Consider the following 26,798-nt stretch of genomic DNA (forward strand, 5'->3'; position numbering starts at 1 on the left):
CAATACCACACCGTGTACAAAAAACAAGGGTTAGGGTGTGCTTGTCCTTAAGTGGGTTTCTCAATATGCAAAAGTTATTTTGCTGAGATGATTTACAAATATGTTTACGTGGACAAGTGCAGGGGGAAGTATGACACAGTTCTCACCCAGAAGCTATGCACCTGTCTTAACATACAACTGTACACAGGGTAACAGGTGCTGCTGGGAAGCCAAGTATATCAGCATGAACACAACCTTGCACTGATGGGCTGTGTAGCTTTGGATCCCAAATCTGCTCACAACTAGCCAGGTTAAAGCATAAGAAAAGAGCTCCATTTATGCAGACAATTTCTGAGTCTGAACTTTTATAAGCTAAAGGCACTCTTGGGGAAGGAAAAGCATTGGGATCCTATCTGGAGAGCTTCTCACCAGTTCAAGAAAACATAAAATGAACTTTTTCTTCTTTCATCACAATTAATATCTCTCTTCTCTATTTTTTTGTCTGTTTCAAACCTTCAATGTCACCACCCATTTTTGTCAGCGTCTCTTCTCTCCCCACATGACACTGTAAATCCAAATCAGCTGCTGTTTCCTCCTTTGAAGGTCTCCATGCTGCCCAGGAAAAAATTAAATAAGCAAAGGAAGGGGAAAAAAGAGACCAATGTATTGTGTTACATCTCACACTAGTGTTACCCTACAGCATTGCCTATTATGACTTTTGACTGCTTTGCAGTCATATTTGGTGCATTTTGGCTCACAAGGTCATGGAATGCCCTTGACTTCATGTTATATTTAAGAGCAGTTTCATTCCTCAAGGTTATGAAGAAAACCTTACATGTATGATCCCTACTGTAAAAAGCAAGTTCAGTCACTCCACTTTCCAATCTCCTTTTTTTTTTTTTATTTATGTCATGAAGTTATAGTTCATCAAGATCCAAGACTGAACAATACTCTCCAAACAAGTACCAAGCGACCGCTGCCTACAGGAGATCACTGTTAAGCAGGACAGACTTCAGGGTTTCCATAAAACTATGCTGCTGTGAGACAGTCTAAAGTATTGTCTGGGTGAAACCAAGGAAAAAAAAAACAAAACAAAAAAAACACTAAGTGTATAGCAGTGGCCCACCACTCCCCATTTATCATACTCTTGAGACATCTGACAGCATCAAAAACCTGAATTCCCTCAATCTGTATGCCCAACCTGTCTAGAACCATTACTGCTTTTTCTATCTTTGCAAATACTGAACTTTTAAATTTTACTCAGTAAAAACGTTCACTCTGTCATTACCTCTTCAACTACTGTAAATTTCTTCCTCCAACTCAGCTACAATGATAAGTTAGTTCCTCGTCACCATCTCCAAAGCCCATGGAGGCCCTTAGGATTTCTCCAGTTCTTCTTCCTCGTCATTTTATCCCATAACTGCCATTCTAAGGCAACTAAGTCAACTGCCTGTGTGTCTCATGAAAAATGAGATGTCTCTCCAAAATTCATTTTTAAAGCTACATCTATACTAAGGCCCCTTCTACAACATAAAAAAATTAGGAACAGATATGCTAAGAGCTTTAAGATTACTGTTTGTTTGCTATAGCACTGACAAATAATGAGCAGCATTAATATTAATTCAATGTAATACGTATATATCACATGTAAACACCATCTTCTCTACTGCAGTGCAGTCCCACCACAACTGTAATCATCAGGCTAAACAGAAATGTAGAAAGAAAGGAAAGGCACAGAAATTACAATATTGTTTAAAATTTCATGTGATACGCATCAGAAAAAAATAAACATGTAAGAGGATATGGACAGTAGAAGAAACTAATAAAAAAAATTGAAGATTAAGCCTCCAGAATATGAAAAATAACTTTAAAAAATTCCTGAGAAGGATTTAAAACTTTTTATATTCTCAATACAGTAAAGAAGCTGTCTTCTGTAACAATAAAAATTAGTGGTAATCATGGTGATACATTATAAAATTAAATAGTTTAAGGAAAAAAAGGAAAAAATTATAGGTATCCTAGAGAATTTCAATATGCATGAATTACAAGAGGTCATCACTCTTGTCTAAAGGCAGGAACCATACTTCAAAAGGAGAAAAAAAAGATCTGAAAAGAAGACACAGAAGACAAAGTTTTCTTTATGACATTCAGTCATGCCAAATTACAAAACAAAACGTCAGTTCTTTGTGGCTAAGAGAAAGATCACTGCGATAAATAAACAAAATGACAAAACGTAAGGAGAATCATTTAAGTTACCTATCTTTCTTTCGTATTCCCAATGAAGTCAAAAAAAATGAAAGTAAAACAGTATCGGGGCTAATCTATATGTAATAGTGTTGAATTAATATGTATTATATGTATTAATATACGTATGTATTAATAGTACCCCCCCCTCTGTTTAGGTCTACAATAAAATGGGATTATTTTAGATGAGCATTCTAACCAACTAAAAAAAATGCTCTAAGATGATCATAACACTTTGCTATCTTTGAAGTCTTTTCTATCCTCTTTTATTTTTTAATGTGTATTGGTGATTATCAGTGATTTTAAAAGCTGCAGCTGTATGTGAAGATGACATTAGATGACATGATGACATTAGATGACATTAGATGACATTAGATGACATTTTGGATTATATTTACAGCATGATCACCAGCCAATAGTTTACTTACCTGATACAGCATGATAGGTTCTATGCTGTATCCTAGTATATCAGCAAACTCCTTAGCGATAACTGTTTTGCCACAGCCCTAAAGAGTTAAAAAAAAAAAAAAAAAAAAAGATTACTTTGTAAGGAACATGGAGAAAGGAGGGAAAAAGAAAATTAAATTCTTACTTTTCCTCCAATTAAACACATATCTTTAGCCATGTGGGACTGCATCATTTCTGCCAACAGCTGATCATGGCTGGAAGTCCTTACGAAAGCATCTGATTGAGAATGCTGTTTTAACATCCCAGTCCCAGCTGGAACCTATAAGGAAAACAAAACAAAAGAAAACAAAATGCTAAATAAGATATATTGTGATAGCTCTAGGCTTTGTGTGGACTGAGTTACACTTCCCCAAAAATACTGTAATATTTTGCAGATGATGGTCATTATCAAACCTAAAGCTTTTGCTGAAAAAAAAATAATGTTGTATAATTTGTAATAAACAACTTCCTCTACATCTCCTACTCCCACTCTTAATGGAAAACAAAAAAAAAAAAGAAAAGAAAACATGAACCAATTCGATTATGGCATTGGGGTGTGCAAAGAACTTGAGGCTGCTTGTCCTGGAGACAAAATATTAAAATCACTAGTGTTTATTGCTTGTCAGAGAAAAACAAATGGGAAGGAACAATTTGTATTGCAAAAATCTGAAGGGGCTACAGAACTTTGGAGAGTAAAAATATTCAATTATCTTCCACATTAAGACACTCACTCTGCCTCTTGTTCTACTGGGAACTGTTTCATTTTCAAACTCCTAATGTCCTCGTGTTCCCAAAGAGACACTGTGCAGACATATTTTCAGAAGGCATCATCTACATGTCAGATGAAAGCAAAAATCTTCCCCTCAGAAAAAAGTCCAATCAGATCCCTACAGATTCTATTTTTTCTGACAAATTCCTCTTTGCTGCTCTTCCCCTTTTCATTGTCATGGTACAAACTCTCTAAAGATATTCCTCACCAATGTTAAAACAATCTCTTTCTAACTCCCACTAATTCACCTTCTTTAGAGACTCTCTAGCCTCCAGATTCAACATTAAATTCAAGTTTTTAGATCAGTGTCTGCTTCCTGAATAGAACCTCATTTCACCACCTAGCGGGTCATAAACTTCTTTGGAAGAAACTCAAACTAATCATATTTGATGTGATTGCTTTTGTTCCATTTTCCCAACATCCTGTGTCAGAACATTACCAAGCACTCATTAGATTTTATTTGAAGTATAGACAAAGACAGACTATTGTTTTATTAAAGAAAAAAAGGAAAGCAGCATCAAGAGCATCACAAGTACTCTATTATTCTAAATTTCTTGCTTTTTTTATTGCATTAGAGATTTTCCTTTCATTCATTTTTCAGCACTTGTTTTATCATGATATACTTAAGCTTGTACTTTCCTACATGTGATTCATTTATATAAAAATAAAATATTTCTTATCCATAATCTTATTGCTTATCTACAGGCTCTTCTAATAAATCATAAAATCAGAGAATGGTTGAGGTTGGAAGGGACCTCTGGAGATCATCTAGTCTAACCCACCTGCTCAAGCTGGGTCATCTAGAGCACAGCATCACTTCCAGTCAAGTTTTGAATATCTCAAGAAAAGTAAACTCCACAACCTCTCTGGGCAACCTGGTCCAGTGCTCCATCACCCTCACAGTAAGTAAGTTTTTCCTCATATTCAGATGGAACTTCCTGTGTATGAGTTTGTGCCCATTGCTCTCGTCCTAACACTGGGCACCACTCCGACCCCATACTCTTGAAACCATCTCTTCAGACATTTATACACATCGATAAGATCCCTTCTCAGTCTTCTCTTCTCCAGGCTAAACAGGCCCAGCTCTCTCCGCCTTTCCTCATAAGAGAGATGCTCCAGTCCCCTAATCATCTCCGTAGCCCTCAGCTGGACACTCTTCTGTGGCTCCATGTCCCTCTTGGACTGGGGAGCCCAGAACTGGACACAGTACTCCAGGTGTGGCCTCACCAGGGCTGAACAGAGTGGGAGGATAACTTCTCTTGTCTGGCTGGCAATACTCTTTCTAATGCACCCCAAGGATACCATTGGCCTTCTAGGACACAAGGGCACATATAAAATGTTACACTACCAAAAATTAAATATTCAATGCAAATGAGTTTCAGTATCAAGTGTAAGTGTTAAATTCTTGAGTAAGTTTATGATAACATAATAGAGTTTTATGAATATATAAATTCTTACCTGGAATGTCACTTCCTTTTCACCGATCTGGACAGTTACATCAGCCTTGAAGGGTTTGTTTCCTGGTACACTTTCTACTTTTGTAATCCTTCTTGGGCGCAAACGGCTTTTTGAGTCTTGAAGCTCAAAACGCTGTAAAATTAGGGGTTTGGAGGAATTAATTATTAAATACAATTTTCTTTTTTAAAACTGTTACTTCCGATAACAGGGTCAGAAACATACTCAAGATTAATTTCCTGTGAAGTCCTAAACCCATTTACTTAAACTTCACTTTACTTCATGTACCTGTGTTCACTTTCTTGACAGCCTATATATTTTACATATTCATTTAAAACCAAACCAAAAAGACCTACCATCTACTTATTCTGACTGTAATGACAGATGTAAATTTAAAATGACATACGGCGACTTTGCAGTCTTATTCAGACTTAAATTATAAGAGAAATGGATGATAGACTTTAGCAAATGCAGTAATAGAACACCTACCTTTGCAGGCCATTATAACCAACTGCAGATTTCAATATCTGGCTGCCAATAAAAATAACCATCAAACATTACATTTACGTAGCCCCGCAGCCTTATCACACGGTGAAAACTGAGGATAACCTGTACAAATTAAGCCTTCACAGCATGTTCTTGGTATAACAAAGACAAAGAAATGGACTTTTGTCTTCCCAATCTCTTTTTGAGCATTGTACTGTATTGTGCTGTATAGAGAAAGCATGAAAACCATTTAAAAAATCCTATAAAAAGTCTATTTTGTTGCGAAGGGGAAGTCATTATAAGGGAGACTTAAGCATCAAAATACCTCACTAAAATTACTGAAGTCACAGTGCCTTTTTATTCAACAGAGTGAAAGCTGAATCAACAGGAGAAAAGGAAGTATTAGTCCAACTCCTTAGAAGAAAAATTAAACAGAAGTTTCTAATGTGAAATAATTCTTTAAAAGTATGTGGTTTTATTACTACTAGGATTCACAGCACTGCCTATTAAAGTTTAGAAAGAAAACTGAAATGCATCCATACAAGCACTTTGGCTCTTCATCACTTCGTAAATTCCCACTCTGAAGCAAAAGCCTATATAAATTTCAAGTTTAAACTTGAATTTAAGGTAAATGTACTTTAGCAAAAGACTGTCCCAAATCGTATTTTTAGTGTAACAGCTTCAGATACCATTAAATATTTATACAGCAGCAGCAAACAGGAATGCCTGAATCATAGTAGTAACTCAAACTGTGATTCTAAGAAACGCTCAAACTATGATTCTGTGAAACGAACTACAGATGTTCCCACTCTCATGTTCATTAGTAAATTTTAATATCCTTGCTAAGTTAATGGCATTTTGGATAGGGTCAAATCTGCTTGTACACAAAATCACAAACTGTACACTAAAATCCCCTACTCAGATACAAACAGAAGAAAAAAACAGAGCAAGCAGTAAGGTTATCTGCATCAGCAGCCTCTGTATCAATCAGTGATGGTCTGGAGACAGCAGTAGCAGGTCTGGCACATAAAGGTCTTGGGAGTCTAAAATTCTAAAGGTGATTTTATCTATTTATTAATGTTGTTGAGGGTCCTACAGCTCATCTTTCAGACCCCAAAACAGGGTCGAAAACTGATAGATAACTGTCAATCTCTGCAGATCTTTACTGAATTTGAGCGACAGATTTGAATCATCACGTTTTAGCAGAGAGATGCTGCTGAACTGGATAATTTAGTAATTAAATAAATTACCACATTTACACCTGGACAGGAGAAGCAAACGAGAAAACTCTTTGCGGCTTTCAGAATACAACAGACCTCTAATGTAGTTCTACTTTTAGAAATTACAATAGTTAGATATGGAATCAGAAAGTGGCGTGAAATGGATGAACACCACATCGAGTTTGCCTGAGCCGGAAATAACTTCCTCTATATAAAATCCAAGTTGATAGTTGCAAAGGAAAAAATGTTTGTGGCTTGAAAGGACAACTATTGAGTGCATTCAGTATCAGTAAGTCTGGGATACACTTACTTGGAGAATCAGAAATGGGCAGCTGCATTGCCTCAGACTCGAGAGGAAAGAAGGGAAAAAAAAGGAAAAACTAGCCACCTAAAACAAGAGAAGAGGTTTGGCAGTCCATAACCATCAGGCCACATTCTGCATGCCTAGAAACATAAGAGAATAGGCATACTATGAAAATCAAAACAAGGAATAAGAGGAGTTCTGAACTCTTGGAAGCATCTAATGATCAGTACCGTCTCAGAAGGGAAACTGCAAAGAATACTCCGGTGATCCAGATGGTCAAAGGAACAGAGAGTTTAAATGAGACATATTTGCAGATAGCCACTCAGCTGAACCCACAGGACAGCTAAGCTGTTCAAAAAGAGATGTGAAGGCGTCCAGAAGCAACTGATCTTTGCAGAAGATTCTTTGCACAGGAGGGAAAGAGATTTTTTCAAGGAACAAGGAGTCTTAACCGTTTTACAAGAAGCAAACTATGAACTGCAAGCATAACATAGAATAGATGGGGAAAGTCTGAAGGAGAGATTCCACTGCAATGGTATGTATTGGCACCAAGAGCATTCATTAATGCAAAAACCCAAAGATTATAAATGGCTTTGGGAGGGGGGGGGTCACGTAGAGGGATAGAACAGAAACAAATCCTTCCTTAGACCACAATTTGCAACAGAAAGATCTTAGACTGAGCAGAACAAGGAAAACAATTCCAGGTTTCTGAACGATTAGTCCACTCTCTGTGAGAGACTACCTCTGTAGTTTGAAGAGGTTCCCTACTGTGAAGCAGGGAAACAGATTTAGAGGAAGAGGTCAGGCAACATTAAAGAGGGTGTGCAAACAAAAAAAAAAAGGAAAAGAGAAAACGAAAAAAAGAGTCAAAGGGAATAAACAAGCTCATATCTGATATAAGATCAAGACACTAAATGCAAAATTAATCACTACATGAAACCATGAAGAAAAATTCTAGAAGGTTCTTAGAGCACAGTTAAACACTTGGACAGTAAACTAAAAGGGATCTGCTGCTAGATCCCTTCTATAGGATAGATAGATCCCATCTATCAGACGCTAAATCTGATCTGTGTGTTGTTTCTGAAATCTAATAGAAGGATTCTCTTCATTAGAAGTTTTTAAAAAATAAAATAAAACAGTGGATGTTTCCAACACTGTAAAAAAGCAAGCCTGCAAAAGGCATGTGAGAATTAAAAAGGCAAAACCCAAACCTCTGATGCATCTGAAGTAAAATACTGAAAGCTTATTGAACAATGAGGAAATTAATACAGAACAGCTGCAGCCTCTTGTGAGCCACCAAACTCAACCCACATATAGATGACCAATTTTATAAACGCCTATCAATAACAGTACCTAGGGAAGAAAACTTCATGATTGTGAGAGACATCATATGTACTTAAGCTTATTGTTCGGGAATGCTTCACTGTAGGTTGTTTTCCTTGAAATTAGTGATTTATCAACATCTAAATCTTCTAAAGGAAAAGCTTAGGTTAAATAAATTTTTGACTTATTTCTTGGAATTATATTTCAAATGTTCATCTGTCAGTCAAAATAATTTGTCATGCCAGTATTTCATGCAAGTATAAAATAATGTTTTAAAGGCCAGAATTCAAATCAAGTCATGCTTTCCTTTGCAAGAGCTCCTACATTTAAAATCTTCTTTAAGAATCAGAATAGAAATTGATACAGTTTCCCAAATGTAGTAACTTCATATATGGTTACCCAAAGGCACATCATTCTCAAGTCTGTTTTGGTACGTTTGTCCTGTTTATCACAAACTGATAATCTAATGAATAACGAATGTTGCCAACTACAGTCCTTGTACAAATGACCTTTATAAGCAGCTCTCCTGATGGCTGCTGATGCTGGATTAGTGTGCAATCAAGGAACACTTTATTCAATGCGAACTAGTTTGACACAAGGAGCCACATTTATATCATACGATAAAGTTGGCAGACAGATAGACTGAATTAAACCTAAAACAAGTTTAACTCCATCTAGATCCACTCAACAAGAGATTTGCATTTCAAAGCATCTTTACGCTTCCAAGAACAATGCTGTAACAAATTAATTTTAATCGCAGAGAAGGTGTAAGTCAATAGTTCATATTAATTGACAATCAAGAGTAAGAATTATGAGAAATACCCAGGACGTGGTGGAGTCCCAGTAAACAAGAAGGCATATATGGAAAAGATTTACCTAAACTGAAGATTATGGTTGGGAAGACAGTTTGTGGTGGACAGAAAATCTTCCAGAAATATACGCAGGTTCTAACAGCTGCCAAAACTAGCTGTTTAGCCTAACTGCCATCTACCTCACTTCTCAGCTCTGGCTGCTGACTGAAACAGGCGATATCCTGAAAATAAGATTCATTATCAGGGAGATCACTACTTCCCTATGTCTGTCTCCAACTCAGATGTCTAAACTTTACATTTTACTATATGAAATTTGTTTTTGTTTTCTTTAAACATTAGCTAACGTTGAACAGTGATTCAGTCCTCACAAATCAACTTATCAACTGCAAATACATTTCAAGTATACCATTTTTCGACTCTCAATCCTTCCTAGCTAAAATTAATATTCCCTAACCGTATCCTGTTACACAGAAAAAAAGTTTTCAGTGGCAAACATTAGCTGGATGCTTTTTGAAAATCTGTAGGAGGGCAGAATAATAAATCACCTTGCTTCTGCCAGACTCCTCTCTCTTACATTTCTTGTGGGATGGAAAAAATCATTTCTTATTCATGTTTAATACAGTTCTGGCACTGCTACTGCTAAGATATCATTATAAACAGGAGTTCCTCAGTACAACCAGCTATTTTCTGCATTTTTTAAGATTCTTTGCTTAGCGCTATTTGTTGTGTGCAAATAGAATAATATTCCAAACAAGATTATATGTATGTGGTAACATAAAGGAACAAGCTTGTAAAACTAATGATGAGGAAGAATATCCAAAAAATGAAAATTAACATAGAAATATTCAAATGATAAGGAGGTATTTAACAGTAGACAGTCACTGAAGAAGATCTTACTAGTCAAATCCACCTGCCTTACATTGGAAGCAAAACCACGTGCAACACCAAATTCATTAACAGTGATGGAAAATGAAGGAAGTTGATGGTACAGAATATTAAGACATACACTATGCATAATTGATAGGGGAAATAAAACAACACTAAAGATGTAAAATAAAGGCATATTACGAACAGGAGCAACTGTTACTTCTTTGTTAACAGACAGAAATCTGCATTTCCATCCAGATCCCGGTTCTTGCAGGCAATTTCATTTACGCTGATATGTGCTGAACGGGCAACACCGCGTGACACAATCAGTCTAGATTTCTGAAAGTTGTCTGGAATAGCTTCTTAACACAGGTGCTGCACTGGCCATGCACAGGGATGCACAGACGGCTCTGCTAATCACAAACAAGGAGCAGATCCTGCATTTCAGGAAACGAGACTGGTTTATTCACGGAAGTGGCAGGTACGATCCCACAGGGAATGGCTCTGAAGGCCTGTGAAAACTAGCAGGATCTCCTTCAAATGTAAGGACTGTCCATCTCAAAACTCATGAAAACAAGCAAATCAGCCTGGCTACACAGGGAACACATAGCTAAGCTCCTATGCCAAAAGGCAGTATTCAGGAAGTAGCAGCAGGGAGAGACTACAATCATTTCCCTGACACATAGGCATGGTTTCAGGAAAACAGCTACTAAGACTAGTAAGTCAAGCGTTTCTAAATATGCAGGTACAAATAACTTCAATTTTTCATCACTGAAAGAACTGGGTAAGATGCTCTAGGCTGCAAATGTTAATTTGCAATAACTGCTTACAATGCATTCAAAAATGAAAGACAACTAACACTCTGCTAAAGTTTTGAAAGGCTGAATAGAAAAATCCAGCATAATTACATTTGATAAGCTATTATTATCAAACATGGCCAAAACAACACAACAGATCTGATCAAAAACAAGCAATAAAAGGCTAATACAGACTAAAACCAGGCAATATAATCTGTAACCATGCTATACGAAATGCATTTTGTGTCACGTGATCTCTTTTTTTATTTTATTATCTCCTCATAAAGGTCACAGGCAAAAGGCATTTTTTAAGCATTTGACTACCTTAACCATATAAGTAGCTACTTTCAAATTAAACAAGCACTTCTGTAATAACAGGTTTTATGTAGTCTTTAACTGAGGTCTAAGTATTCTATACAACATTGAGATTTCACCTATCACTATAATGGAATCTATGAGCTTATGAAGTTTTTGTTTGTTTGTTTTTGTTTTTTAATAGTGGTTTAGCATCAGCAATAATGTAACCATTTAGATTACTTAAGTGTTTTTTGTTCATTTTTGTTTTGGTTTTTCAAACTGAACTAATGAAGTAGCATTAGTCAGGAGAATGACTGTCATAATCCATCGTTCCCTGGAATTACAATATGCAATACTTACTTTTAGTGCATCTTTGACTGCAGTCCTGCCTTCCTTTCCAAGGAAAACATTATAGGGGTAAAGCCGCTCAATAACACGCTGGACTGACATCATAGGAAAGGAATCCTAATTCAAATTAAAAATACAAGCAAAAAGAAAAAAGATTGGCTTGTTCTTTATCAGCTATTAACCTCAAAATCCAATATATTGCTAAACTTAAAATAAAAATCTAGGGGCAATAAACAAATGACCACCACATCCTCTAGTTGCTCAAATGTCAACACAGGCATTTTGCGTGTTTGATTCATTATAATGTAAATGTCTAAAATAGGTTAGATAAATTATGACCTAAAAATTACCTTCTCTCCTGTTCATAAATGGAAGCTACAGTGACTAGCTCAGATATGTAAAGTCATTTCAGATTAGGAGAAACAAATCCCACCACATGTTACTGAGTTTCATAGTATCACTAGAAAAGATTCAGTATGACAAGAAAACTGTATTACAATAATGATCTACTCATTCACAGCAATTTCTAGTATTGAATTCTAATTCAATTATATTGCACAGATTCTGCTTAACAAATCAATTCCGAGAAAATTCTGAACAATCGATCAAAATTTGGTTTGCTTTGAAGTGAGTTATGAAGTATGCTCGCATGGAACATCGAAAACACTGTTTCACACCTCCTTGCTAATTATAAGTAGCAATTCTTCTGTCAGTTGTTAACTGAACTAGACAAAGATTCCAGTTATTTTGCCACAGTAATAAAGAAAGAAATGGAAGTACCTTTATGAATAGTCAAGAAACATAAACACAAATCCTTTCACGGTAGAAAAAGTTGTTTCAAAAATCCTGAAGTAATGCCTGATTGTTTGTTTTACAGAAGACTTGAAAATTGTTAAGGACTAACTGTGGACAACACTAGTGGTAAAACAGTTAGTCAGTGGACTGAAATAAGTATTATAACTCAAATAAAATCAACCAATTTTCAATTACAAACTTGGATTACACAAACATCCAACTAAAGAGGAGAAGAGTTGCTCAGACATGAAATAAGGAGATGCATATTTTATGAAATGCATAATTCAATTCATACTTACAACCAGTAATACTATTTATAATGTTCCATATTAAAAAAGCATCAGTAAAAATAAACGATTTAAGGGCTTTGTAGTAAATGTGCTGCCTGAAGGATCACAGAGCCCATTACTGCATTTTTAAAGCACTTTATATAGATATAAAACATAACATATAATTTGTCCACATTATCTCAAATTAATAATAATTACAGTGGCACATCCAAAATTAGCCTCTTCAGAACAGCACCCTATAAAAAAAAATCTCCCTTTCAGTAGGCAGGAGTTTTCAACTTATGAAACACATTTTTGGACTACATGAATCCATAACAGAAGGAGACAATCTTTACAATGTATTCATTCCACACTGCTATATGGTTAAGTCAACCTAGCTAAAAGTGGAGGATGACAGTGACCTGGTGTGTGATGGAAAAATACTCTAGCTAGAATCAGTGAGAACAGTTGGCTTAGAAAACTGAGTGATTAAAACTAATTCTAAAAGAAACAGCTCTGGTCTATCCAAAAAAGACTCTGTCATACAATGATAACATTTCACATTCTCTAATGTAAAATAAAATGCTTCCTTCATTCCATAGTTTAGATAATAGCTTACGGCTCATTTTCTTTCCATTACTCTGAAAGCCATCTGGCATTCATTTAAAAATAATTTTTCACTACAGGGCTCAAAGAATAAAAAGTTGCAATTTATTTTAAAATACATCATGTATTTCTTTCCAAAAGCCCTCCTAATACTGTTTCGCTTCTCTAAACTTGAATCTTAATCACTTCATACTATTTGATGTAATATCACTAATTCAGACAAAAATTAGGTCTGGAAGTACCAGGCACAATGTCTTTCTAGATCACAGCTGAGGGTACTGAGCACAGCAGTAATACAAGCAACTGACAGCTTTTAATGTGTACAGTCCAATAAAAGATGTAGAAGTAAACTGCCACTCAGCAGTACCACAGGTAAGATGATTGCACAGAAGATACAACAGACGCTTGCATCTTGGAGAGAAGGTTTGAGAAGCTGTCCTGGTATTTCACCTTCCTGGGCTGACCACATCTTCCTGCAAACAAAAGTGTACCTGTCCTTCTCTCTCTTTTTCAGATCTCATCTCTCTGACTTCCCCCAGGAGTCACCTTTTTTCACTGTAACTTTTTACCAAGTAATTACAAAGCCCAAGGGACAACAAGCTGTGAGGGAAAGCAGACAGACTGCCATAGCTTTAGGCCTGACCCAACGCATCTGCTACCATGAAGCTGGAAAGTGTACAGTCGTTACACTTCCCTATGGAGTGTAGCTGTCAGGAAGCATTGTATCTTCAAGTATGCACAGTGTGCATCTTCAAATAACCCCTATGTCTATGTTTAGTCTAAATCCACCAGCTAACCTGAAGACCTAACATGGGATTATCTCACACAACTGAACTGTCTCAGACCCACACTGGAGTACCACAGGTGTACCCACACTGGAACTAGTTGGTCCTTTTAGGTGTTAAAGGAAGGTAGTCGGTGTACTTGTAATGGAGTCAGTATGATTTACACCCATACTAGTAAATCAGAAAAAGCACAACCTAAAAGTGCCTATTCCCCTCCACTGACTAAAAGGGTGGCCTAGATGACAACCTCACTGTCATCAGATCCACTGTAAATGCTCCTGAAGTCACATTAGTTGATCAAGCAGAAAAAAAACATTATTTTGAACACTCAGATGTACCCTATCACTTCAAAAATCTTGTGTTATGCCATACTTTGTCCTTCAGTATTATGCTACATACTTGCTTAAAGTATAATCCCACAAACCATAGTTTTCTTTTTTTTTGTTTTGTTTTTTGTTTTAAATGTTCTTGTTAATCTTCTTCCAACAACATGAATAATCCAGTTCTAATTCTGAGAAATCTTAAGCTCATTCAGTTTCACAGCACATGTGTATGCACATACCAAAATCTGAACTGCAGCCGATAAGCTGTCTAAAGGAAAATCTGGAAGTCCCAATGTAGAAGATTCTTGAGAGCAGAGAGTTGTAGCAAAAGACAGGAGCTGAGAAATTCTGCAAAGGAAAAAATAATTACAGTTTTATACATGCCATCTATATTTAAAATACTAAAGCCTAAAAAGTTAAATACAGTATAAGATCGGTATAAGAAGCTGAAACTATCTCTGAGCACAAATAAGTAATGTGTGATTGAAGTTCTAAAGCATTAAGAATTCATTATATGAAGGCTGCATATAAAAAGCTGTTTGAACATACACCCACACATATTAAAAACTTGTTCAGTTCTGGTCTCTAAGTAGTGACAGAGGTTATAAAAATAGCAAGGAATCCTGAAAGGACACCACATTTCTTCATTAATTTTGATTTTTTTTTTAATTGTGAAAAATTACCTCTCTGCAGAAATGTTTGATCCAATTGAATACAATAGCTGAAGATGGTCCTGAAAATAGAACATAAGATCATACGGTAAATTCATTTTGGGGTCATACTGTGGGTCACAGCTCATGATGTATGAGACATTTTCTATTTTTTCTCTAATTTAGACATCAACAGTCTACTCATTCCTGGGCACAGAATAAATTTTACAAATGAAAAGAAATATTATTAAATCTTTCTTTTAGGGCTATATTGTTTCATGGAAGTTATTTTTCTGCCGCAGCATTCCTTGGCAACTCGAAGCCTGCTTTTCAGGAATTTATTAGGTAGCAGTATGAAAAATGCCATTTAAGACAAATTTATTATTTAGGGATTCTTTTCAGAGGTGAGCTAAGTAAAATAATGTCAAAATATTAGCTCTACTCAGTACAGATAATCCAACTTTTCTGCTAGGACACTTACCTTGAAGGGCAGATGATAAACATCTCTAGCTTGAAATCTAGAGCGAAGGGGAGGATCCAAAGGGTTACCAGAATATTTAGGTACTGGCAGACCCAACGCTATTACTCGAAAATCTTCACTAACCCGAACAATCTTCCATGCATCTAACTCTGATTTTGTATGTTCCTAAATTAAAATAAAGCAACAGGGAGAAAAAAATACATCATTAAATACTCCTCAAGATTAAGCTGCAAATGAACTAACAGTCCTGGTCCTTCAAGCTGAATGTGGTATTGTTCTCATCTTTCATTCAGAGGGTCTTGAAAGCATTGAACTATTCGGATTTGTGGATCATAAAAGCAGGGTTCTCCAAGACAAACGTAGACAGAATGTTTGATTAGGTGCAGCTTTCAGGCCAATAGCACTTTGATCATGGACCCCACAGACAGTCAAAGTTCAGAAGCACTGTTACAAACTTGCTTTCACAAAAAAACAGAAAACCAACAGATGACAACAGTTATTTTATTCTGATACACTAGAAGTACATTACCATATCCCCCTCAAGAAAAAAAAAAAGACTATAATTTGCATAAAAAGGTTGCATTTACAAAATATGCTTTAATGTAAGCAATAACAAAACCGGAACTATTACTAGGCTCCTTCACAAGAATTTGATGTTGTTTATTTCAGTTGTTGTCCTATAAAAGATTTAATGCATACAAAAAATGCACCCTTAAGCCTTTCTGCATCACAGTCAAGTCTTCCTTGAAACTTCCTGCAGATCTAGTTATTTAGTAATTATTCACACAGGAGAAGAGAAAATGAACATTAGCTTATATAATATCATACTCCCCAAACAACAAAACAACAATATTAGATTTAGTATTATAGCAAGAGATTTATTTAATTCTTCTATTAGCAGTATGCCTGAGGCACTCATTTTGAAACATTTTATCATTAGAAAAGTGTTAAAAAGGAAAAAAGAAAAGAGGAAGATGCTTTGCATAACTGCAAACAAATCCTGTCTGAATTTGAATTCTCATTTTCAGTCTTGATCACATTTTAAAAGCTCACTTTCAGATTCAATAATAATGCTTCCAACAATTTTATCTACTGAATAAATACTTTAAATTGTTTTCGGAAAAGGCACAGATCAGACTTGTGACCAGAGATGAGACATATAAGAAATTTCAGTATATTTTCAGAAATCTCCTACAGTACTAACAGCATCGTAGGCTAGTTCATGTAATCAGGATCAATGAGACGGCTTATTGCAAATGGCTTTTTATTTCACTTGGGTCTGAATCGTATACTTAACCACAGTTATGTATGATAGACAGAAACATGAGTGAGAAGAGATCAGACTGTTACAGCAGACCAACAGGCACATGACTGGAAACTACAGCACATAGAAAGTAAGATACAGCGTACTGGTGGAAACTTTCTGATGAAATGTACTGAGGTCCCCCAAAAGCCTGAGAAGTATCCACTCAAATTTAAGCAGTGGGACTCAAAGCCTGAAGAAAATGAAAACGGCTGAAGTAGCAACAGCAGCAGACACTAAAATCCTATCAAAAGAAAATTCGCTAACTATTCCCTATAATTTGGATTGGCTGTTCATGCATACTTTACTAAATTAAAGGTGAGACAGCACTGAGAATTATAGTGTTGCCCATATTGACCTCTCTTTTTGTTATTCTAACATTTTAAAAGCTTAGCAACAAGATTATTGCAATGTTGAAGCATTATCTGAACTTCATGGGGACGCTTTCAACTGCAATCTCTTTTTACAACTATATTTCGTTTACTCCCAGTGGCTTTTGCATTTAAGAAACATACATTCTTCACACAGATGACTGCTTTTCATGTGGACAGTGGGGATACAGATTAGAACAATCTTTTAATTGCAACTCGTAAAGGAATATTTGACTACTCACATAGCTTTCACCCTGCCGATCTCATCCCATATAACATCCCACATACGCACCGGGTCTGATTTCATGCGTTTGGCTTGTAACTACTATCCCCTTCGTAACAGCATAGGAAAGAATAGGAAAACAAAAAATGGAAAATCCAAATGACATTTCCCTACCTGCAGAAGTTTGTCATAACGTTCTGCAGACATGAGAAAGCGACCGTCTTCAAGCTGCATTTCCCTATTCTCCAACAAATTGTTTAACACAGGCAAGACATTCCGCTCAGCCTTCTCCAAACCTTCCAGCACAAGGATTCTGCCTTCTGTGGCTGCACGAACTGCACACTTTTAGAAAACAGAAAACAATGTTGGAAGAGAAATAAACATTACATTTCTCACGAAATCCTGCTGAAAAAGAATCTGCAGATACTTTGCAAAACTTTCCAAATTTTCATAAGAATCAATAAGATACACGTAAGTAGTGATCATGAAGAGTGACAGATGATTGTCTTAACAGTGCTTTATATTCATGAGCTGGACTTTTATCTTGTAACTGTTACACAGGCTGGAGAGAGAAAAAAAATCAGTTCTGGTGTCTTGTATCAACAGAAAAAAAAATCAAAATATTGCAGACATATACTGGGAATACATTAAAATGTAGCACCTCTTTTTTTTTTATGTATACTGTTTTTTCAGGTATTTTAACATCATCTAACAATTCTGGGATAGCTATTTATAGAGAATACAGAGCACTGAGGTGGTTGTACACGTTTACAATCATATTAAAATGTTAAGAAACAAAAAGTTATATATTTCTTTGGATTATTCTGGTTATATATCAGTGTCATTCCATCACCAGTACATTACTTTAGTCTGACGAGAACGTCTGTTGAAACCAGATGTGGGAGATAAAATAAAACAATGCTATAAATAATCAGATGTTTTAAAATGTTATAAAATTAAGAAGATTTAGAATTCTGTTCCATGACCGAACACGGTTTTCTATAAGAAGAGAATAAAAACTTCGACTTTCACTTGTGAATTCTTCGGAGCCTTTGGGATGGGAATTTTCTGTAGTTCATTTCATGAGTTGTTTATGTATGTATGTTTAATTAAGTGCCTAATGTATAGCCAGAATGTAAAACTGAACTCTGGTGCTGGTAATTTTGTGCGACTTCCTTGCAGTAAATGACATTCACTCAAGTAAATTAACTACACTTCATAACTAGTATTCATATTTACTGCCCAGTAAAAGATTCTGAAATTTAATGTTTTCTTGTCTATTTTCAATTTGCAGAAGTTTAGCCAAATAATAATGGGGCATGTGTAGGCATAGGCAATGTCAAGAGCAACTGAAGAGTTTTCCTTTGCATTCCTGTTACATTTTAACCTTATTTTCGACACGAGCACAGAGGCAAATGGAGTTGGAATGAAATTTCTTTCCAGTATATCTACTATGAACTCCTACAGATGAACCTTTCATGTGATGCTTTGTATGTATGATGAAACTTTCATCTAAGACGTAAATTTCTGATGAATATAATAGATGTCAAAGACTGGGACAGAAAGAAAGAAGAAACAAAGAAGAATGATGAAAAGATGCCAGAACACACACACACACACAAAAAAAAAACCCAACCAGAACAAAAATAAGAATTACTTATGTAAAAAAAAAAAAAAAAGTATAAAGGACAAAAGGAAAAATGTAAGACAGAAACAAAGAACAGTTCAGTGTAACAGAATTGATGCACGGTACAAGGCACGTGGCAGAATCAGAGACCTATCTGAGAAGAGAAAGATAACACTAAATTATAAGACTCACTAATTTAGTTGCCTCTCATGCACAGTATAGATGCATAAACAACTACTGGCAAAATTAGCCATACTGTAAGCTTTTAAATCACAACATCATTATTAAGACAGTGTTAATTCCTGCACCTAATCTGGATTAAAGCACAAATTACAGAAAAAACGCACTCACATTGTGTACTGTACTTGTACAGTACACATCTCCAGATCAAGTTCCCTTCCCTGACATTTTTAGTATCAAGCTTCATGATCAGTATCTGAGGAACCTGGAATAACCCCATCAAACAAGCAGTAGTCCTGAGATTGTTTCCCTTCCACTGAATCACTAATTCCTTCCAAAAGCAATCAGCATGTGAATTGATTTTACTGGTTAATTCAGAACATCATACTTCAACGGGCAATACAAAATTCCCCTCTCTTCATCCCATAAAAGTTGTATGAAGGACAAATTTTGTACTAACATTCTTCTCTAGACAGGTCACAGTCAAAAATCTGCTCCAACCTGCTTGAATAGAAATCCTGAGTCTCCTGCAACCAGTCCAATATTGTGAACAAAGAGCTATTTCGTCTAAACGCACTTTAGGGATACAGCCAGAATATGCTTTAACAAACATCTTATTTGCCAAGTTGGTTGGATTCTGCATATTATACGTCTGTGAAGACTTTATGACTGAGTTTTACTAGCCAGAGGAAAATACACATTCTGTTCATATGGTTTCAAAATATTTTCAGTATCCATAGAATCTTGTTAACTTGCATTGAGACATGCATGCTATGGATGAAGGCTTGCTGAATTAACAGGCTTCCAGTACCACGGAATCACAGAGTGGCTGAGGCTGGAAAGGACCTCTGGAGGCCATCTGCTCCACCCCCCCTGCTCCAGCAGGGCCCCCCAGCACAGGGTGCCCAGGACGCCGCCCAGGCACCCTGTGATAATCTCCCAGGAGGAGACCCCACAGCCTCTCTGGGCAGCCTGGGCCAGTGCTCAGCCGCCCGCCCAGCACACAAGTGCTGCCTGGTGCTCAGAGGGAGCCTCCTGGCTGCCCCTTGGTGCCCACTGCCCCTGGCCACCACCAAGCCTCTCTCCTGGGCTTGTATAATCTGGTATAGGTGTAGACCACAAATATTAGGAAATATACAACAGGATCTGGGGGTGCTGATTGATGCTCGCCTGAACATGAGCCGGCAGTGTGCTCAGGTGGCCAAGAAGGCCAATGGCATCCTGGCTTGTATCAGGAATAGTGTAGCCAGCAGGAGCAGGGAGGTGATCATCCCCCTGTACTCAGCTCTGGTGAGGTCACACCTCGAGTACTGTGTTCAGTTTTGGGCCCCTCACTACAAGAAGGACATCAAGGTCCTGGAGCGTGTCCAGAGAAGGGCTATGAAGCTGGTGAAGGGCCTGGAGCACAAGTCCTGTGAGGAGCGGCTGAGGGAACTGGGGTTGTTGTGTCTGGAGAAGAGAAGGCTCAGGGGAGACCTCATTGCTCTCTACAGCTACCTCAAAGGAAGGTGTGGGGAGCTGGGGGTCGGCCTCTTCTCACAAGTAACCACTGATAGGACTAGAGGGAATGGCCTCAAGTTGCGCCAGGGGAGGTTCAGGTCGGAAATGAGGAGACATTTCTTCTCAGAAAGAGCAGTCAGGCACTGGGACGGGTTGCCCAGGGAGGTGGTGGAGTCACCGTCCCTGGGGCTGTTCAAGGAAAGGTTGGACGTGGTGCTTAGGGACATGGTTTGGTGGGTGACATCGGAGGTAGGGGGATGGTTGGACCTGATGATCTTGGAGGTCTTCTCCAACCTTAATGATTCTACGATTAACTTCAAGAAAGAAGGTGCTCTCCACCAGCAATACAATCTGGAAAAGCAGCCTAGTATGCTGTCTTTCCTGCTGCTCATCAGTTCAAAGGTTCAAAATTTAAAAGGAAACAATTTCCTGAACTTGGAAACTACTTGAAGTTTTTATTCAAAATTATGTTGCTCAGTACAATACTTCAAAAGGGATGCTATGGCTTGTAAAAGGTAAATATAGGTAAGCCAAAGACGATCAGCTTCAGGAATGGCTGAGTGCACAACCATGCTTCTTCACTTCTTAATCAAAGAATCCCCATGACAACAATAACATCAACATCATCTGGGCGCTAATTTACTGTGATGGCTTTTGTTGCTGTGTTGTTTTGTTTTAAACAAATTGTTCCTCTCGTATATTTTTAAAGCATATCTGAAATACTGGAAACTGTTCTCCAAAGTATAATGAAATAAATACACAACTCATCTACCTCTAAGGACCTTCTGAAAAGCACTATTAACATTAGAAAGCATAAAGTCTGCTCTTAAGACCAAAACAGCTGCATATCTCTGGCTGAGCTACGATATTTATGCATTCTATTTGGTAATGACTAGTAAATCTCTGCAATAAGCTAGGCATACTACAAGGCATCTTCTGAATCATTATTTCAGTTTTATCTGTGTATTGATGGATTGGTTTGGAAACTAAAATGCATAACAAATAAGAAGAAGGAAAGTAAGTTTGCAATCTGTCACTGAAAATCATTTTTTGAAAGATGCTTCCAAGAAACTCATCTTCGTAATTCTATAATGAAAACCCAGAAATAGCTGTGCCGTCTCACTCTCTCACTAGCCTCATTTTTTCAAAACGTTTAATATAAAATATAATTTAACAGAGGGGGGTTATATTATGCAACCGCGATGGTAAACCTGAGATAAAAAGTATTAATTCTTGTTAAAAGGCTGAGAGGGATTTGTTAAATGTTTATCTTCGGATTTATTGTAACTGCAGCCAGGGACTATTTTGCTCATCAGATGAAGAAACAAGCTCACTGCCGCCCACCGGTGCCCCTGTAGATCTGAAAGGATGGTTACCTGGATACCTGCACCAGGGAATACCTGCACTTGTAACAGACTGAGTTTCTTCTCCTAGAGCAGAAACCCTTAATACAGTGTTACTCTCGTAGCAATGGCCTTGTGCAACAAATATGTAATGGAGATTGTGCACCCTGGTTTCATTCTGCACCCACAAAAATATATTTTTACCTTTAAAGGCAGAAATGCCTTAGAAACTAAACAACACTAAACGGGGTTTCACAGTCTTTTGCACAACTGAGCTCTTCCGCTTGAGCAGTGACAACTGCAGGAACCCCTCTCATGACATAAATCACAGTGTACAAGCACATGAACAAGCTTCAACAATGTCAGAAAGGGAGGAAGGACAGAAAATAGCTCAACGTAATGCACATGCTGAACTGCACAAACACCAGAGAAATATGGACATTTTTGCAAAACTAACCAAAATAGTTTGCAAGAGCATAAGAACTTTAACAGTGTTATTTGAAATACCATCACTGAAATCTGTTAATTTTTCCTCAAGAAAATGCATACAGTAAAATCAGAAAACTCTAGTCACTTCAAAATCAGTGAGGAAGATTTTGAGGGGAACTATAAGTGGTTTTATTTTTTCAAACTTGTGCATCTTTTTGAATACAATATACAAGCTATGTTTCAGAACTGTATTCCAAAAATGCTACTGAAAATCGATGAGCAGTAATTAGTAATTAAAGTGTCTCTTTTTCCAGGAGCTACCTGGAGATATTTTATATATATATATATATATATATTTTTAGAAGATGAGTGCCCTTTCTCTGAAAACTGGATCCCTGTAATGACATCTCAAGCCCAACAACCAATATTACAGCATGGAAAAATATCAGAATAAGTAGCTCAGTGAACAAGAGAACTAAAGAGGTAAGGTTTCCCTACATCTGCAGCCTGCTTTTCAGATGTCCCTTCCAGTGTAGTATCTTGTTCCCTCCACCCGCACAACATCCCACACAAACCCATCTACCAAGATCTTTCCATTCACTCCTGTATCTCATACACGTTCCAACAATGATATGTCCAGATGTCTCTTATGGTTAAAAAAAATAAACATAAAAAAATCTTTAGCTGCCATCTGGTAAAGGCAACACTAAAATCTGTCTGGTTTTGAGCTAACATGATGCTGCCTGGCTGCAGCAGGCTAACACAACTTAAACTACTAAATTCATGGTGCAGAAATGGGGGGTGGGCATTAATTTGAGTCCTTGTAACCTACCAAGCTACCAGATGTCACAAAACGCAGACAAAATTGTTATCTTCTAAATTTTGTTCCGTGGGTCAAGTTTAAAAAAAAAAAATCAAATTTTTCAAATGTAAATCATTAAAACTAACCAACAGCTAAAGGATATTGAGAAAAAAAAAAGGCAGGGATACAGAATGGATTACATGATGAGCTTTTCTTCCTTGTTTTACTGGGGAAGGAAGAGGGTATTGCCCAAGACTCGTAATTCTCTGAAAATGACTCAGGTTACTCTTTTAAGAAGACATAATGGAACTGATCAGATCATCAAGTTTTCTGTAATACTTATATGGAAATAGCAAGAAATTATCTACAAATTTAGATACAGAGTCTAAAGATAGATGTACAGACAGATGTCAAGATCAGTGAAGCATATAAGGCTGTCACCTATTGGGGAATCTACTTTACTAGATTTTAAAAATATCTGGAGGTTAAACAGCACGTCTAATCATATGCCTCCACTAAAGAATATCATTTAATATATTTGTTCACTTTTTAGAACGCTCAAGTCCTTCGTTATTGTTTTCCCTCAGGAGTTTAGCAAACAGGAAAGCAGTTGAGCAACACTGAGATGGATGAGTACATAATGAAGTAACAAAATAACTCCTTCAAAATAAAAATATTGTCAAAAATTTAGCAGTGAAATGAAGGGCTAATAAAGACCACGTTCAAACGATTTCAAGGCAATAATGCCAAACTTATTAGAAAAACTTAGTTTTTCTTTAAATATTTGTAAAATCTGGTGTTAGTTCTTTAAAGTCACATTTAATAAAAAAAACTACCAAATGCATAATGACATTCAAAGATGATATTTAAAACAGACCTACTATTCATCTGAGAATGTCTATTCTTTTTTTTTGTTAATTTTTTTTCCACTTTGCAGACTACGATAAACTATTGTTTTGCGCTTAACAATTTAGACCACAAATATACTGAGTTATATATGTTCAAAACATGATGTTTGGGTTTTATTAAAAGCAATAAAATAGTAATTAATGTGGTTATTCAAATAAAAAAGTAAGTGAGGAACCAAATCATTCAAACATTTTCTTCATCTGTAATGGGGGGCTCTATCTTCATTCTTCAGTCTACCTCCCCTGCTGTGACAATCGAGTGTTTTCTTTTTCTCCTCTGAGGCTAGGAAAATTACTGGGTAGACTGCACTTGTTTTTAATAATACTGCTATTTACTCGTTAAAAAAAAGACAGAATTCACAGTATACCATAGCACTGTCAGCCAGGCTGGTTAGTATTGAAAAAGGGATTTCAGATGTCCAAAGTAGAAATGTTTTTGTGGGGAAAAATGGCCTGAACCAGTCAGCACCTCATTCACAATTCAGTCTCGTAAGTCAGAAGGAAAAGCAACTAAAAAGGAACAACCTAAATTCAATGGAATTTCACATCACAAAAAACTAAGCTACAGTTCACTCTAGGAAATGAAGCAACGTACGGTAAGATCATAAATAATGTTAACGTGACAAGAATTGGAACAGTTTTATTTCTTAGTCATTGATTTTAGCTTCCTCCACTTTTTTTTTTTTTTTTGAACCATCACAGATCAAGTGATCTGCTTTATTTCCATCACTCCTTCCCCTAACACTATAACAGGTGTTTTAGAAATGGTGACTGCAAACTGTATTTACAAGAGAACAGGTAACCACTTAGACAGGATTTGGCCCTTTCAGCCAATTTACACCAGGTTCATCAGGATAATGGTAAGTTTACATCAGGAACATGGAAGAGCTTGCATGTTGGGCAGAGAGGATGCCCAGGAGCAAATGATCTGAGTTTCTGAAAGGATTTGCCAGTGCAATTACCTACAAACAAAGAAACCTAGTTGTTGTTTTTTTTAATCTTCATTCTACATGACACTTGTCTTCTGGACAGGAATAAGGGAGATGAGTTGTTTGATTTTTTCTGTCTGACGAGTAGCAAAGTAAAAAGGAAATTAAGTTCTTCACAGATACCTAAAAAATGATAAAGGTACTGTCACTGGAAAATCACTTTGATTCAGAGCACTACTCATCAAATCCACGTTGACTATGAATGTTATGACCCCACATATTACAAAGTGTATGTATGTTCCTGCATTGTAGAAACACTAGCTGAAAAGAAAGTGGAACACGCATGTAACAGACACAAAAAAATGAAACCGCACGGCTTAGACTTTAACCTGTAAGGAATTACAAATATACAGTCCTAATGGTCCTTACACTACATCACAGCCATTTATCTCACAGAGCTTCTACATAAAATACTGGATTCTTAACTGCTAACCTAACAGGTCCAGTTAAATGATGGCTTCAACCAAATACTCTTGGCTTCTACCTAGTATTTCTCTGTTTTCTGTGCAGTGCTGGTCAGAAGAAGAAAATTAATAGTAGCATTCATACTTCTCCAGCACTGCATTCCAAGGCAATAAGTTAACAAATCACAAAATTACAGTTTGCATTCACTGCATTTTTTTTTAAACAGATGAATTATTCTTGCCCATCTCTTTGCTAGAGTATAAAGAGTTTTTGTGATACGTTTATACATACATATACATATAAATGTATCTATACACACACAGAGGCTCAAATGTGATTATTGTTTCAAAAAATTAACCTCACATCCTACTTTTGTTTATTCATTTATATTATCTTTCTGATCTCTTTTGATTAAAAGAAACCAAACTCAATTCTGTGTAGTGCTACTCCAGTGGGTTTTATGTCATGTTCATTTTTCAGGCAGGATAATTTAAGCTGTCATTTCTGTTACTCTGGATGTTTAATTGATTACTACATCAAGTCTCCCAAGTCATAGCAGAAGATCACTTTTCTGGTATCTTGACAATCAATTTTGCATTTTATCATTGTATAACCTAAGATGCTGGTGCAGTGGGGGATGCAAAGATATTCTATTATAATGGGTATGCTCATTTAGTTCAAAGATACACGAATACTGAGCCTAACTCTTTGTAAACACAGAAATGGCCATGATATACGTACTTATTCATTCAGTGTGTACAGCTTAATTAGCAAATATTCGAAATGATATTATTTTTGTAATTTTTCAGCATATGACCATATAATACTTTTCCACTTATTTGATCCTCAGTTAGTTTAACTACACTAAATGGAAAGGATTGTTCACATAATAAAGTGTTCTGTGTTTGGGAAGTGTGTTTCATTTAATACAAAAGCTGGAAGATGCAGGGTAAACAAAACCAGGCATTCCAGGCAATACAGTCTGTGGCACAGTCCTGGAGTGACATGCCTCTCAAGCACAAAGTGGCTTAGATTCCCTCCCAGTTGCACCCACTGCATTCTTTTCATGTAGGATTTCCTTAGTTGCAGCAATTAAAAATATAGGAGGCTGTAGTAATAAGACTTTAAACCAGAGGTGTGACTTCTATAGCTGTACACGCATGATAAAAAGCAAAACTGAATCAGAAATGGCAAAAAAAAAAAAAAAGGTCAAATATCAAATCTAATTCTATTAATTTTGAAAACAGGACAGACTGAAATAAGAATCTCCACACTGGTTCAATCAAGTTGGTGGCTCACGTACAAAGAGCTAAAGAAACAGAAAGCCACTGTGCAAGAAGAGCTGTTTTATCAATAACTAAATTGAAACTGCCAGTTAAATATTTAAGTAATAAAAACTAATCCAACTAACTACTTGAGATGCAACATACTTAACCCATGCACTAAGTTACGGAACAAAGT

At 36.5% G+C, this 26,798-nt stretch overlaps 1 protein-coding gene across 1 annotated transcript in view; it reads right to left on the reverse strand.

The window, feature by feature from the left end:
• VWA8 (von Willebrand factor A domain containing 8) overlaps positions 1 to 26,798 on the reverse strand; it is a 195,797-nt gene that overhangs the window by 143,613 nt on the left and 25,386 nt on the right. The window contains exons 5-12 of the mRNA XM_083811017.1: positions 17,329 to 17,496; positions 15,258 to 15,422; positions 14,810 to 14,859; positions 14,366 to 14,474; positions 11,361 to 11,465; positions 4,898 to 5,029; positions 2,816 to 2,950; positions 2,652 to 2,729 (exon numbers count right to left, since the gene is read on the reverse strand). Of these exons, the coding sequence (XP_083667143.1) occupies positions 2,652 to 2,729; positions 2,816 to 2,950; positions 4,898 to 5,029; positions 11,361 to 11,465; positions 14,366 to 14,474; positions 14,810 to 14,859; positions 15,258 to 15,422; positions 17,329 to 17,496 (942 nt within the window). The remainder of the gene's footprint in view (positions 1 to 2,651; positions 2,730 to 2,815; positions 2,951 to 4,897; positions 5,030 to 11,360; positions 11,466 to 14,365; positions 14,475 to 14,809; positions 14,860 to 15,257; positions 15,423 to 17,328; positions 17,497 to 26,798) is intronic.

The sequence above is a fragment of the Anser anser genome (genome assembly GCF_964211835.1).
Source record: "Anser anser genome assembly, chromosome: 1".
Taxonomy (NCBI): Eukaryota; Metazoa; Chordata; class Aves; order Anseriformes; family Anatidae; genus Anser; species Anser anser.